At 36.3% G+C, this 15,453-nt stretch overlaps 1 protein-coding gene across 6 annotated transcripts in view; it reads right to left on the reverse strand.

Moving 5' to 3' along the window:
- Positions 1-8,728: 8,728 nt before the first annotated feature.
- Positions 8,729-15,453, reverse strand: part of LOC107082863 (dystrobrevin beta-like) — a 44,025-nt gene continuing 37,300 nt past the window's right edge. For 3 of the 6 annotated variants that reach the window (XM_015371747.1, XM_015371746.1, XM_015371745.1), the window contains 4 exons: positions 14,987-15,076; positions 14,810-14,857; positions 11,184-11,219; positions 8,729-10,894 (listed from right to left, as the gene is read on the reverse strand). In XM_015371747.1, the coding sequence (XP_015227233.1) occupies positions 11,212-11,219; positions 14,810-14,857; positions 14,987-15,076 (146 nt within the window). In that variant the 3' untranslated portion in view covers positions 8,729-10,894; positions 11,184-11,211. The remainder of the gene's footprint in view (positions 10,895-11,183; positions 11,220-14,809; positions 14,858-14,986; positions 15,077-15,453) is intronic. The other 3 variants (XM_015371750.1, XM_015371744.1, XM_015371749.1) reach the window with 2 other exon arrangements.

A 15,453-nucleotide genomic window follows, 5' to 3' on the forward strand; every position in this document is an offset into this window, starting at 1 on the left:
GGGGGGGATTCTGCATGAGCCAAATAGCAGAGACAGGACCAATTGTCAAAATTTTGGTGTCGATCATTCGATTTCATCCTGGACACTACAGAAAAGGGGCTAAAAGTGTTAAAAACCGGAATTATCCTTTAAACTGAAATAAAATTTAAAAATCAGTTTACTTCTTTTTTTTTTCAGTGGCCCTAATCCTGTTCCGTAGTATAGGGGCAATGTTTCCCTATTTTTAAAGGAACAATTTATTTTGTACTTTGCTTATAAAGGGGTCTTCACATTCCCTTGTGTTTTGTAATAAAACATTCTATTTTATTTATTGTTTTTGACAAACGTAGGGTATTAGATCCCTAAAAAAAAAAACTACTTTACTTTTTGCAGGAAAGTGTTAATATTATTAGCATATTTCTTATTTACTATATAAGCAGCTATGCTTCAGTTATAAACACACATGAGGAATTTTAAGAATGGGTAGAGAAAGTCAACTGAATGCCTCACTTGGCTTTTATTTTAAGAGTTCACTGTGGAAGTACAGTTGTATTTGCTGATTCCATACTTGCCGGGCAGAAAAGCTCCATGACAATTAATATTGTGATCGACCTCAGGCGGCCTTTGCTAGACAGCCTTTATAAACGGGTCTAATCCCAGCGGGGCTGTGCGGAGAGCCAGCCGCTGCTAACAGACACGTGTCTGCAGAGACGATCAGCTTTAGTGGGTCAGGTAAAGGAAAAAAAGGAAGAAAAAAAAACACGGGGCCGCGTTTCACACCGAATGCACCCGTTAACCCTGAGAGGCGCGCTCCCGCGGGCTTCCATTGGACAGCTCCTCGCGCTGATGTGTCTGTCTGCATCTGCTGGCAGCGGAGGACGGAGCATTGCCAGGGGGCAGGCGAGAGGTATAGGGAGGCTGCGAACCAGGCGTGTTTAACACCAGTCCAGCAATGATTGAAGGTTGTCTGGTTGCTGGGATTTTCCATTAAAAAGAAAAAAAAGAAAAGAGAACCCTCTTCAAGTTCACTCGCTCTGCGCGCGACCCTCTCTGCCTTCACATCATCTGCTTACCAACGCGCGTGAGCGATAACTAGGAGTGAACAGCAGCTAGCTTAGAACGACTGAAAATGTAATGTTTTATATTTAGCCTACCGTGTCCATCGTCTCTTAGTCATCCGGACCCTGGCGGTCGTCGCTCTCTCTTTCTCTCTCTCTCTTGTTCACTCTTCCTCCCCCCCCCCTCCCCGTTCTACCGGGTCTTCTCGGACTGCTCGCGCGCACTCGAGCCGCAGAGGTTGATTTACCGCTGGGTCCTAAAGCTCATAAATCCACGCAGCAGGCATTAAAAAAAACCATTCATGGCTGGTTCTCCTGTATCATTAAAACGCAGCATTAGGTGCGCAATTATAGAAAGATTTTTTTAGACTGGCAGAAATCTTACTGCGCTCACACCAACCGATGATGGCTCCGTCTCAAAGATTAGCTTCGCACATACAAGGCGCATTACGGTAATGAAGCAGTCAGGACGCCAATCTGAGCAGAAATGAGATTAAGATGAAAAAAAGAAAAGTTACATTCAGGTCATTCATATTAATGACACATTTACTACTTTCACATATGTTTTATTTGAAAAATGTTATAATTTTATTTGTATTTTATAATTTTACTGATTAATCTGAAATTTCTTCAGATTATTTTAGATGGTCATCTATCTAACCAGAATAAATATTTCATAAATGTGAGGGATTTTTTTTTTTTCAGATGTGAAATCATAATGATTATTTAGGTAGTTTTTTCTCTATAATCAGGGATCTATTTCTCAATAATCATGGAGTAACAACACAATTTCTTAAGATAATGTTAAATGGAATGAGCAGGGTTAGACTGATGTGGCCAACATACAGAAAACATAATACTAAGTCAGTTTGATGTGATAATATCCACTACACAGTAACAGATAGCTGTTTTACAACAATTTCATTTTTTAATCATGAAGCTATTGCAATTTTAGCTTTAGTCATACTGAGAAAGGATCAGTTCTCATTTGCTTTAACAGAGGTCTGCCATCTGCAGCCCCAGAGACATCCTTTGGCTTTAATAATATAGTAGGTGATCAACTACTGGTTTTATTATTTTGCACCTCCCATCAGGAAAAAAAAGATCTTAAAGGATCACCTATAATATAATCAGAACAGGTATTTCATAATCTTACTGTAAAGATTTTGCAAAAATAAAAACATCGTGTAATCTAGAAAGCATATACTGTATATTTATAATTTGTGTAAAATGATGTGGGATAAGTACATTTTTATGTCCAGGGTTAAAGGCAAGTAACATCATTAAAATAAAACAAGTTAGTAAACTTTGTACTTACAGAACTATATTGATAGTTATCAAGCCACAAAAATAAAAACAACGGCTAATTCTTTCTTGTAAAGAAGAATGCAAGAACTTCCAAGATTGAAAACAATCAATACTTCTTGTAAAACAATGGGCAGTCCAAAGTTTTCCTCTTCCACTCTGACATCTCTCCAGGATCAATTTGCACACATTGCAAATAGTAGCATCGACTGCATAAGTCACAATAAATCTAATGTTAAGGCAGTCAACCATAAATGTATGACAGATCTTTGCTTGAGTTAGGCGGCAGTGAGTCAGCAGCCTTCAATAGATCAATAGGAATTTTACAACCTTTATTTGATTGACACATTTATAGAAATACATGAATCCAATGCATATATCCAGCAATTAAGTTTTTATTACTCTCTAAAATAATGTATCCTCAACTTTCATTATTTAAAGAAAGTTTCCAGAGAATGACACAAAAATATAGACATTGTTACTTTGACCCATTAAATCTCAAAAAATGTTTAGTAGAATTATAAAATATAGATTTTTCTATATACATTTGCACCAGAAAGTTGTAAATATGTAATTAACTAAAAGGGTCTGAAGGTTACTACTTTATTTTTCTCATAATATCTCACTTTTTGCTTGGACCGATGGTCTGTTCTTTTACCGTAATGCACCTTGTATGCGGAAAGCTGATTTTTTAACATCGGCCGCTGTAAAATCTTGTATGTGCCAAACTTACTGTTCTAGTTTCAGATATGGAATTGTTTCTGGTCTCAGCCGAGAGATGCTTAGCTGCTCTTAAAAAAAAAAAAAATAATAATAATAATAATAATAATACAGAGATAATCAAAGCTGCCTTGTTAAGAAAGCCCACCACCAGTGAAGAGCTTGCTGATAATTGAGGTTTGAGTGTTTCTGCCTTTGCAGCAAAACAGACACATTTGACCTTAATCAGATAGTAGCAACAAAACTCATGTCACCAGTAAAAACACCCTGAGACCATTCAGCAGTGGGGGCTCTCATAATTACGCTTACAAGGATTTTTAATATAAACATCCACCCAGAGCAGCTTTATTCAAAGATGCAGAGGAAATATGGTAACAACAATGCATTTGGAACATACTGATAATTTGTATAAACTTGATGTACTTCTCAGTAAAAATGCTCTCATTCATCCCCTGCACTGCTATTTTTTTTCTCTCTTTTATTCACCTTACTTTTATCTTTTTAAATATTTTATGTGTTTCTTGTGTTTCTTTTATTTTTTATTTGTGAAATGTGAACGTGTGTGTGAAAGGTGTACTACTACTGCACAAAAATTGCCCATACTGAGACAAATAAAAGCTACTGAACTGAAAAAGCTTTAAAATAAAAATGGAACTTTAATGCAAAATTATGACATAAAAAAATATATTTGATATAGGTTTTCGCCGTCTTTGCTGAGATAATTTTACATTTTATGAGATCCAAGAGAGAAAAATCCTCATCAACACCAACCTCAAACCAAACATGCATAATGTCGTGAAAGCATCAAAAATAAAAAATATTGTACACCTTTATAATGTCAATAAATTTGATAAACTTTTGGACATATTCTTTAAGTTGGCACAAACTGCTTAGAAAAGCATTATAATTATAATTTCTCAAAGCTAACTAGCCTGAACACAGATTTACTTAATAGGATTGATTCACATCCAAAGCAGATTTTTAAGAAATAGCACAATAAGCCTTCAATAAATATTCCATTTGTAGTAAATTAGACTACATTCAATTTTACCATCAGGTGTTGATTTAAATAAATAAAATAAGACAAAGACAATATTTTAGAATAACTGCTCACACACTTTTTATAACACCTGCTGCAGATATTATAAAGCCATGCTTGCATTGTCCAGTCTAATCCAAAAAAATATGTTCAAAATGAAAGATGAGAAAATACTGCTATAAGTTCTCATGTAAATAAATAAATGTACACTTTATAATCAGGGCTGCAGCAGCAGTTTCAACCAGCTCTACTTCAGGAAATTACATAATAAATGTCATATAACTGCATCCTCAGTTTGCAGCAAATTGTTCACAATAAACTACTTTATTGCCTTCCGTTTTGGTATTTATCACCACAGTAACACTAAGCTGGTGCTTCTAAAGATCGCATATTTTTACTGCACTGTACTAAGAATGTTTTTATTAATTCTCAACATTTATTGACAATTATAGCTTCCATAAAGAACAGTTATGGACTCCTTATTTTTTAAAATGAGATCAGTGTTTTTTTTTTTTTTGTTATATAGTTTTTACAGCTTCACATTTTATAGCCAGTTGCAAGGTAAGATCTGAAAAGTCTCTGTTTGAAATTTTGAATCTTTAAATTGAAAGTAGAGGATGCTTGCCTTTTTTTTTTTTGCAGGGAAGAGGTACAGAGGGCAATTTAATGAAAGGAATATAAACAAATAAAACTAATCTGGAGCAATAACACCAGGCAGGTTAGAATGATCCATTTTAATTTAGAGCCAAGCTGATAAAAGAGAAGAGTTGCAAATTGCATTAATTTTTTCAGCATGAAACCTTTAACTGTTTTGTTTTATAGAATTACTAATAGATTAAATTCATTTGAAATAAAAAAAAAAGTGTAAAAATGAGTCAAATCACTCATTAAATTCCATGTAAGAAAAAAAAACAAAAAAACAGAATTTTCAGCTTGATTTTTTTCTTCTTTTTTATGAGAGAAGAAAAGTTTAAACTCAAACTGACCTCTGAGAAGAGAAGGGTGATCTTTACTACCATGGCTCATAACAGCACCATGTCCCTGTCAGTCATTGTTGGAAGTTATTTATAGCTAACAGGGAGGTCACCAACAACAGAACCACCTCAGTGAGCTTTGTTTGGATATGGATCATACCCCCTCCTCAAAAAACTCCCATTTGACCTCTGAAGGAAGCTCATGGGAACTGCTAATCAACAACAATAAGGACACTAAACCTAGAAGCCTGTAGATTTGGGACAAAAATACTGGAAAGACCAAATGCATTTTAATAAGGTTTGTTTCTGTTCAAAAGCTATTTTTTTTCTAAAAATGTGAAGCTGGCTTTGCAAACAACCTTTCCTGGCATGAACTAATATCTGCTTCTGCTTTTTCAAGCAGCAGATAAATGTAACCATTTAAAGCAGTCATTTACTCTTTGCAGCTGTTCTCTAATAGTTGGCCTTGGGTTTTTTTTTTTCCTTTTCATTTAAACTTTCAAATATTTGCTCTTATGGTAGTGACATCATGAAATGAGCATTTAATGCCATTTTCTGACTCATGAGTCATAAGTAATTATGACAGTCCCCACTTTTCCATTAAATGGTAAGTTAGATTAATCTTTCTTATTTTAAAGAGTGGAAAAGAGAATCTCTGTCAGAGCAAACATGAAATTGATTAATGACTCATCTGCAAGTGAAAAAGGATGTTTTTGAATCAAAGGAGTCGGCAATAAGCAGAAGAAAGTTGGGCTTGAAAAACATGATGCATTTTTCCTCCTGTTGCTTCCAATGCATCCTATTTCTTGCCCTCTCCCTCACTCCATCCATCCATCTACAAATGTATAGCTTCTTAATTGGGAGAACAAAACAGGTTTCAACAGATCAAATAAATTATTTGCAAAGAGTTTTGCCTACAAACAGAACAAAAATGGAGAACAAACATTTCTTTAAAATCAGAATTCTTACTCAAAACAGACAGGGCTTTTAAATGATAGAAATGAACTTGATATTTTAATACAATATCCCTAACAAGTAACTGCAGGGTGCGGGTTTAACATCGGGGTATATTTACTCGTCTTTACCAAAGAGTTTCTTAAAATACTATTGAAAACCGCTTGCACAGAGAATTGTAACTGTTATTCTAGAGTCTAGTTTATGATTGATTTTATTATGTTGTCCTGTGTTCTTATATGTCTTAGTGTACTGCTGCCTCTTGGCCAGGTCTCCCTCCAAAAAGATTTTATTTCAAGGGAATTCCTGGTAAAATAAAGGTTAGATAATTTTTTTTTTTTTTTTGCTAAAATGTTCATATTAAAGTCTTTAAAAAAAAAATGATGTACTAATACAGAAATTTAAAGAAAAGCTTGTAAAAATGTGAAACGATGCAGGAAATTAATAAGCAGTATTTTATTATTCAAAAATCAGCCCTGTCCCCATTGGTTAAAAATAAAACATTTGATCGAGTCGTCATTATTCGTCATATTTACAAAGGTATGCACAAGAAGCATTTCATAAAGAGACTCTTGATATCTTTGCAATCTTAGTTAACATAAAAACACACCAATGGTAAGGACTACAGATGAATCTCTTCTACGCAGGAGGTGGGAACGATATTTCACTATAAGCAGGTCCGCCTTGCAGAACTTCTGACAAAGTCAAAGGAATAATTAGAAGTATGTCCCACAAGCTTAAAGTCAGTAGAAACAGGTGCATCTAAAGGGCGTTCATGTACACTCGCTACACAAGACTCCACTGTTGAAAGAAAAAAGAATAAAATACATCTTCCGACGCTCATCAAAAATTCTGGACATTTGGGAAGACCAATTAATTACTTGTATTCATTTGTAGCTTATTGATGTTGCCTGGAACTGTAATTTCTAGTTCAACTTTGCGAAACTCACACAGAGAAAAGCTGCAATTATAAAATATGTTGAATTTATTTATACAGGTAACACAATTATATTCTTCTAAATATTTCTATGGAAGAAAAAACTGCTGATTGCGAGGACTCATTAACTCTCTGCAATCCCTCACACTGAGCATGCATGTAGCGACACTGGAGAGGAAAACTCACTTTTAACAGGAAAAAAACCTCCAGCAGAACCAGGCTCAGGGAAAGCGGCGATCTGCAGAGGTCGACTGGGGATCAAGGAGGTAGAAGCAGATGAAAACAATCTAAATAAGTTCTTTGGCACCCAGGCCTCGGCAGAAGACTTCAGTGCTGTGAATCCACATATTCTTGGATGAGTAACCTAGAAAAGAATTTGTCTTCCCCCGGAGCCTGAACACTGGTAGTGAAGTAATCCAGAGGATGAGAGGGAATGAGAATGAGATGGGTGAAAGTAAGCTTGCATTCTGAAGAGAAGCTGGACCAGTAGCCATAGGAAGGGGATCTACACTGCAAAAACGATCTTAAAATGAGTAAAAAATGTCTTAAATTAAGTGTATTTACCCTTAATTTGAGCAGGTAAATGAGATGGTTTGCGAACACTTTTACTCTTAAAATAAGATATTTAGATAATATGCACTTGAAATAAGACAATGCAATTGTGTTTTGGCAAAATGTCTCCTTTACCTCCTCAATCCAAGAACAAATGCACTTATTTTAAGAAAAAAAATGACATCTAGATTTGGATTTTTTCCAGTGTAGCAAGATGATTGGCTATGGAGAAGCTGCGGCCCCAGAGTTGATTGGCTGGAGCTTAATGAGGGACATCGCAGGTGGTTCAGTCTTCCAGACTGAATTTACGCTTAAGCTTCATTACCTTATATTTATGACTCTTTGTCTTTTCAAGCGCAGCAAGTATTCGAATGTAATGTGAAAGTGATTCGTTGTGAATAAAAAAATGTTTCAAAAATTTGTTAGGCAAAATAATGCACAAATGTGTTGACAGATATTTGATATTTTTCTACTTCATGTTATCCTTTACTGCTGGTCCATCTGGCTTTAAACCTCAATTCTCTCTCTAGTGACTCATTTTCCAAATTTTTACTTGGGTTATTTTTTGTTTTGAAAGATCTTAAGTTTCCCCTTAAAAAGACTGACAAAACGTTACAATCTCCCTCACAACTCACAGTGGACTTCTGGCCATATCCCAACTCAGAAAAGCTGCATTCCACATGAGGGACTTTCAGGAATCCTACGACGATAGCTTTCCAGTAACAGATGAGTGGTTTCCAAATTCTTCAACAGATTTCCAGGACAGATTGAGGCATTCATGACCTAACCCATGTTTTCCTGTTGCTGAACAGCCTTCAAAATGTCACAAAAGCCGATGAAACTCAAAGTTTGACGATAAATATTTATTGCAGATAAAACACAGATGCACTTTTCACTCACACCATCGACTCCAGCAGGTTCAGGACTGGAGGTGTTTACAGTTTCAAGTCAAAGTGAGTCTGTCGACTCTCGGTCAGCGTTAGACATGTATGCAGAAACACAAGCTTGTTTGTTTGTTAAATTATTTATATAGCCAGTCAATCACTGTGGAGATCGGAATGTGACAATCTCTGTCCCAAGCAGTCAAACACGGTAAAGAACTGGGGAAAAAAGAATAAAAACTGATGCATAAAAGAGCAAAATGTTGAATTTTAGCTTCCAAGCAAATAGCAAAGCTCTGAAAAGCACTGAAGCACGTTGTGTTGATTGAATTGACTCAAAACACGTATTTGGTTTGTACTTTGTAGAATTTAGCACCTCAAAACTCAAACTCATCAGATTTTACATTAAGAAAAAAAAGACAGCAAAGTAAAAAGTTGGCTTAGCCAGGTGTCTTTTAAAAACTAAAAGAATAATTACAGCCTAGACACGAAGTGTAGGATAACAGAATGCTGCTTCAGTGATTTAGGTCCTTATAAAAAATTTAAACACACGAATAACAACTTGTAAATAATTTAAGGTCTGTTCAATAAATGTTAACTTCCGTTTTGCTTCAGCTTTAACAAGCACAAATATAACTACTGAGACTGAGTTTATTAATCAGAAGGACTTCCTGTTTCGAGTTTACACAGTAAAACCTAAATGAAAAGAAACGTGAATCAATGTGACATCTTAAGATTTTTTTTATTTTGTTTTATTTTGTCCACAGCAGCATTGCTTCTGCCTGTAGGGTATCTGTGTGAACTTAAGGAAAAACTTCAAAACCTGAACAATCCATGCAAAGCAAAGCATTTCTTAAAATTTCGGACTTGTTCAGATTCCTTTCATGTATAGCTGACGTTCTCTTGAACTGGTAAAGACCTGCACGAAAACATAAATTCAAGAAGGAAAATAGCAAAAGATGCAAAAAGACAGAATTTTTAAGGTGGTATGATTTAATTTGGGATCAAAAAAATGGGTCATTGCCCTCAAGCTTCCAAACCAAGTTTATTTACGGCGTTTTTAAAAAGTATCCATCCCTCTTAAACCTTAAATTTGATAAGGTCATATCTTCCTCAGTAAAAACATGGAGGTGGCAACATCATGATGTGGGGATGCACATCTTGGACAGAGGTTCACCTTCCTGTAGGTTAGCGACCATTAAAGCACAGCCAGATCTTCAGAGGAATGTTTAGGAACAAACCAGATCCATGTCAAGGTTCAGACCTTAAATCCATCCGTCAGTCTGTGGCGAAACTTAAAACGATGCTGCAGAGGCTCTCTGTCCAATGTGATGGAGATGATTTTAGGACTATTTTCGTCTCTATATGTGAAAAGCAAAAGAAGTGCAGCACCAACTCAGGAAGACATAACATTCAGATCAAGTTTAAGGTTATTATCTCTTCATGATTTTGAATGACAAACTGATTTTTTTACCGTTTAAGAGCAGTGAATACTTTTAAAAAGCACCGTAATTATTCAAGTGATCAAGATAAATATTTTCTATTTTACAAAACTGAAACTGTTCATAAAACTCGCACACATAATCCACACACACACACACACACCACAGTAATCAGATAGCTCCTCTTCAACTGTAGTACCAGAATACACAAAGCCTGAACCCTCTGAGCTGCCATAAAGGCACCCGTGGCTCTATCGCTGTCTTTTTTTAGACAAAAATATATCCAAAAAGTCAACTTCACCATGATAAAGTTTGTTTTTACAGTGCTAGAACCAGAGCTGGAAAATGACATTTGGCTTTTGTCCATATTGTGGCATCACTTTGTACAGTTAGGGGAAGCTTTGTGTCCATGTTTTTGTAAACAATATGATTACAGACACTATCTGAAGTCTTTAACACCTCCACTACATGGAGGCAGCTCCGTGGAAATTAAAGCTTAAATGTCTCAGCAGGATCTGACCACTCTCATAAACACATAAAGCACTCAAACTGAAAGATTACATGACAAAAAAACAAATCAAAGCAATAAATATTAAGCACACAGTGCTCAAACCTAAAATTTATCAGCTCAGTCCTCACTTTTTTAACTTTCTCTAATTTTCTTCAATATTTCCTTTCTATTCCAAAAGCTTCCCGTCCCTAAAAATCCTCCAAGCATCCTCCTTTCCAAGTCCCTCCCACTTCCTCGACCCTCCTCCACCTAAACGATGCATCAGCACACATTCCGACACACGCATGCTACAGTACATGTCAGTAGGTTTTCAGATTCCTCATTTGATTATGCAAGATCAGATCAAAAACAACAAAAACAGGGAACACTGCGACAAGACACACGCATGATCACAACTATACATCAGTAGAGACCGGCTGCGGTCGTTTGGCGTCCAGCATCCTAATTGGTTGATGGGCATAGAAGACTAAAACCAATGACTGTTGCCCATCTCAGCCCTGGTGCGGTCAGTCATCTTTGGCCTCGATGAATCACGAGTATGTCTGGAGAGAAAGGAATTCATCAGAGAAGGCAAGACAAAAAAAATGTTAAACGTGCAAAAAGAAAAAAAAAATTTAATCTGATCATCAGGAAAAATAAGTAGTTCTCTTCTTGGTTTTCCTTTCCAACTTTTGCTCCATAAAACATAATATAAATGGAAGAAATAAAAGTGGAGTTCAATAATAAGGTCTTAATCTCGTTTGACTGTGCTTGTATTTTTTGGAAACAGATGTAGTTACCCAGGATGTAAACAAATAGAAAAAAAGATTATGATAGTGTGGATTTACTCACTTATTTCCTCCTATATTTCCTCAGCACTTTAACCTGCTAAAACAGAAAAGGAAGGCTTTATTAACAGACATTATAAACCACTGTGATAAGACAGTTGGGTGCCATTCAAGAAGTGTTTCCTGTTTTTGTTACACTGTAATGCTGCGGATCATTACGAGTTTCTCTTATAGTTAATGGCCTTATTTAGAGTCTCTATACTCTAGCTAGCAATTCATCAATTAGAAAATTAGTTGATTATTTCAATAATTGATTAATCAAAATTAACCCGATTAATCTGATTCAGCCCAAATCCAAATCCACCTGTACCTGTGTGTAAATATAACTATCCTCCTGAATTAACCGATTCGGTTAAACTCATTGTTTTGGATTTCAGACAAGGAGCAGTAGGGAATCTTTCCTTTAAAATAACTCCAAGAACTCGATGATTATGATTCATCCATGGGGACAGAAAAATACAAGAACAACGCATCCGAGGTAAATGAGGCCGGAAGTTTTTCAGGTCAGCATTAATTACACTCCTGATCAAAATCTTAAGACCAGTCAAAAAATTGCAAGAATTTGCATTTTGCACTATTGGATTTTAAGAAGGTTCAAAGTAGAGCTTCACAACGTTCATCCATCCATCTTCCTCCGCTTATCCGCTTATCCAGCTTCACAACGTTAAAGGAAAAAAATCAGTGCAAGAGAGAAGAAATTCTGAAAACTGCATTTATACTCAAACATAATTTTTTCAGCTGATCAAAAGTTTTAGATCATCGTCTTTAAAAGCCAAAAGCTGTGCAAAAATCTGGATTCCATGTCATTTTCTGTCAAGTCTTTACATTGTCAAGACCTCCTGATTGCAAAAGCAAAAAAGCTCACTGACTTTGAACATGGTAGGATTGTTCAGCTGCATAAGCAAGGCCTCTCACAACGTGCGATCGCTGCTGAGGTTGGACGCAGTAAGACAGTCATTTTGCATTTTTTAAATGATCCTGAGGGTTATGGAACAAAAAAGTCAAGTGGTAGACCCTTTGCTTATGCCAGTTTATGTGCTGACTCAGACAGAGAGGTGATTCTCAGAGAGTTATTTTTTTTTTGATAAAGACTGGAGAATGATGAGCTTCACTGACCTGCTCTTTTTTTTTTTTTTTTTTTGTGATGCTGAAAGAGGACCACTTTTCACTATATCTGTTTTCTGTCCACCTGAACTTTTTATTTTAAGAGGCGATTGATAAACTGTGTTTTCTGTCCGATTTTTTTATTTTTTTTTTTGCAGGGCTTTAAGAGCATCCTTACTTAATCCACTTTCTTTCCTTTTTTTTTCCACAAGTCTGTCCCACTTGTTATATATGCGCTATGCGACTCCAAACCTCACTCTTTCCCTGTGCGATTAACACATTTTATTTGGGATTTTCCCCCAAAGTGGATGTGTTTTACTTTGTAGCCATGTCTCTCTTCCTGTCAGACCAATGAAATTGCAGCTGAATTGCTGCGCAGTCAAACTAAATTAGATCTGCAGTCTATCCAAGTCGGAGCTACACAAACCCCCTGCAGAAAATCATGGGTGTGATCATCCCCACCGAGTTTCCATGAATGCTAAACGCCACAGCCTCATCCGAAATGATTTTCTGTGGGGCTCGACGCAAAAATGGAGTTGCGGGTTCTGGCCTTAACACATACAGTACAAGGAATTTCTTCACTGCTCACCTCTGAGTCCTGGAGGTGTACAGCCTCTTAAGAGAGGAAAGATTACAGCCAACCACCCTATAATGTTATTCTGTAATATTTTGTTTTCCAGCTTTTTATTGTCATTGCACTGTCACAAGTACAAAGCAACAAAACGAACTCTTTAAACCAGGGGGCTGCCATTGTGAGGCGCCCGGGGAGCATTGTGTGGTTAATGGTCTTTTCTCAGGGACCCAGAGCGGCAGGCTGCGGGAATATCCGTCTAATATTGGATGGGACCATGAATTGTGCTCTTTTACAGAAAAACTTTAAGGACAACATTTGTTAACTTAGATTAGACTTAGTTGGTTTATGCAGCAGCAAAACGATCCAAAGCAAACCAGAAACACATCTATAATGGCTAAAAATAAAAAAAAAGGAAATGAAGGTTTTGTGGTGACTTTGCTAAAGTTTGGACTAGGCGGTCTGTGATGCTGCAGCATTATTTAAAAACAGGCTGAAAAACCCTCTGAAGTGGCTAAGTTCCAATAATTTTGCAAATCAAGTCACCACATGAGCTCAATGGCAGTTGTTGCTGGAAAATGTGGGACAACCAGTCATTAGACAATTACTTTGGCGTGTTTGGGATTGTTTTTTCTTAACTTCCTTATTGAAAATATGATTTGAAAATTTAGTATTTAGTGCAGTTAGTTTTCTCTGATAATAGAACCTGTTTGCTGGTGAAAATTTAGTAACCTTATAAGTTATGAGGTGAAAAAAGCAATAACAGAAGACTTTTAGAGGTAAGAAAAAAGCGACCCTGCTAATCGTCTGAACTGCAGCCTTTGGATGTCTGTCTATTCAGGGATTGTGGAATAGAACGGTAGGTTAGCATCGTAATGAACGTCAACTTGGAGCAGATGAGGAAGAGGGCTGTCCCTTTTTTCAAAAGGAGGGGCTCCATATAGCATGGTTAATGAGACGGCATGTTAACCAAGCTTATAACAGACAGAGCAAAGGGAAGCGCTTAGAGACAGAACCTGAGCTCTATAAAGGCCCAGTGAGGAGATGGATATTCAAAGAACTGATTTTTAAACACATAAAAGAAACCAGGAGAAAAGAAAATATTGTGGTTTCAATCAAGAGTAGAACCGCATTTTAGATTTTAAAGAAAAACACAAGTGGCATTCACACAGGGCAATATTTTATGACACTTTTCCCCAAAATTTAGCCCCATCCAGAACATTATATGTTATTATATGTGTAATAAATGTGCTAATAAAAAGGCTCTGCAGAGGAAGTCCATCAGAGAGTAGTGAGTTGGGTGTAACTCTCTCCTTCTGCAGAAGCTCTTAAAAATCCCTTTTCTGTGTGGACTAAGTTTCTCTTTTACGAACCTACATTTTTGAACCCAAAAATATGCCATCACGGATTTGAGGGTTTTAGAAAACCGGATACACAATCATCAAAAATTCATAGTCTTTCTCATCCACTCTGGCATTTTTAATAATATGGTTAATAAAACTGGAGTTCAACAAAGTGCTGCTGAGACTTGTGTTATTCAAATAACCTCCCCTCCCCCTTTTAAAGTAGTTTTTACTGCAAAATAATTTTCCCTCCCAGATGTCAGACTTAGCTGGAACCTGTCTGCATCTAATGCTTAAATATCAATCTGTTTTGAAATGCTGTAAAGCATTTTGGATTCCAACTGGCAGTACAGAGAGTGCTCTATAAATGAAGTATGATTGATGGATCTCTTCTTGTACTGTAACAGAGTATATGAGGTTTGGAAATACAAAAGAGCAACAGAAGACAGAAAAGAAAGATAACAGGAAGGAAGGTTAGAAGGAAGGAAATAAGGAAGAAAATGAATATTAGGGAGTATTTTTTTTCTGTAGAATGTACAGGAACCCTGAGCGGAATTAAAACTGAAACCTAAGTTATTAAGAAGGAAGAAATAACCAAAATAATTAACAAACCTCTGTCCTTCCCATTCAGCAACCTCTCCTCTTCCTCTCGACCTTCATCTGTTCGGGGTAAAGTGTTCATACGTTAAACAGCGAAAATGGAAACAACCCACAGGACAATACTGGAACAAAATCTTGTTTTCTTTTTAAGTCATCATAAACCATTTAAAAAAATTGGAGGTTATGTACCAGAGTGGAGCTCTCTGACCAGCGAGGACACGGTGTTGGTGATGGAGTCTGCTGCAACCAGAAGGTCGTTCCGCAGGTTTCTCCTCGGACCTAGAAACAACAAAACATTTACAAATCCAGAAAAGTACAAAGAAAACTGGATTGACAACCTTTAACTAAGAAAGTATCATCCCAAAAACATTTGTTTAATCTTTAATAATAAACTTGTTTGGAAAAAAAGGAACTTTTGGGCTTTGCCAGAAAACTGAACGTAGGTTTTTCATCAAACTAATAATCCACTTCAGCACAGAAACTGTCTAGAAATTGAAACAAACTGTAACAGCAACATAAATTAAGTAGAAAACTTTAGGAGCTAAAGAGAAAAAAGTTGAACCTGGAACCTCAAAGAACCGGGCTGATGGCTATGGAGGATAAAAAGTGCCAAAATTAAATAAATAAATACAGCATTAAATAAATAATTAAATGTG

Source organism: Cyprinodon variegatus, unplaced genomic scaffold (assembly GCF_000732505.1).
Source record: "Cyprinodon variegatus isolate N-32 unplaced genomic scaffold, C_variegatus-1.0 Scaffold64, whole genome shotgun sequence".
Lineage (NCBI taxonomy): Eukaryota > Metazoa > Chordata > Actinopteri > Cyprinodontiformes > Cyprinodontidae > Cyprinodon > Cyprinodon variegatus.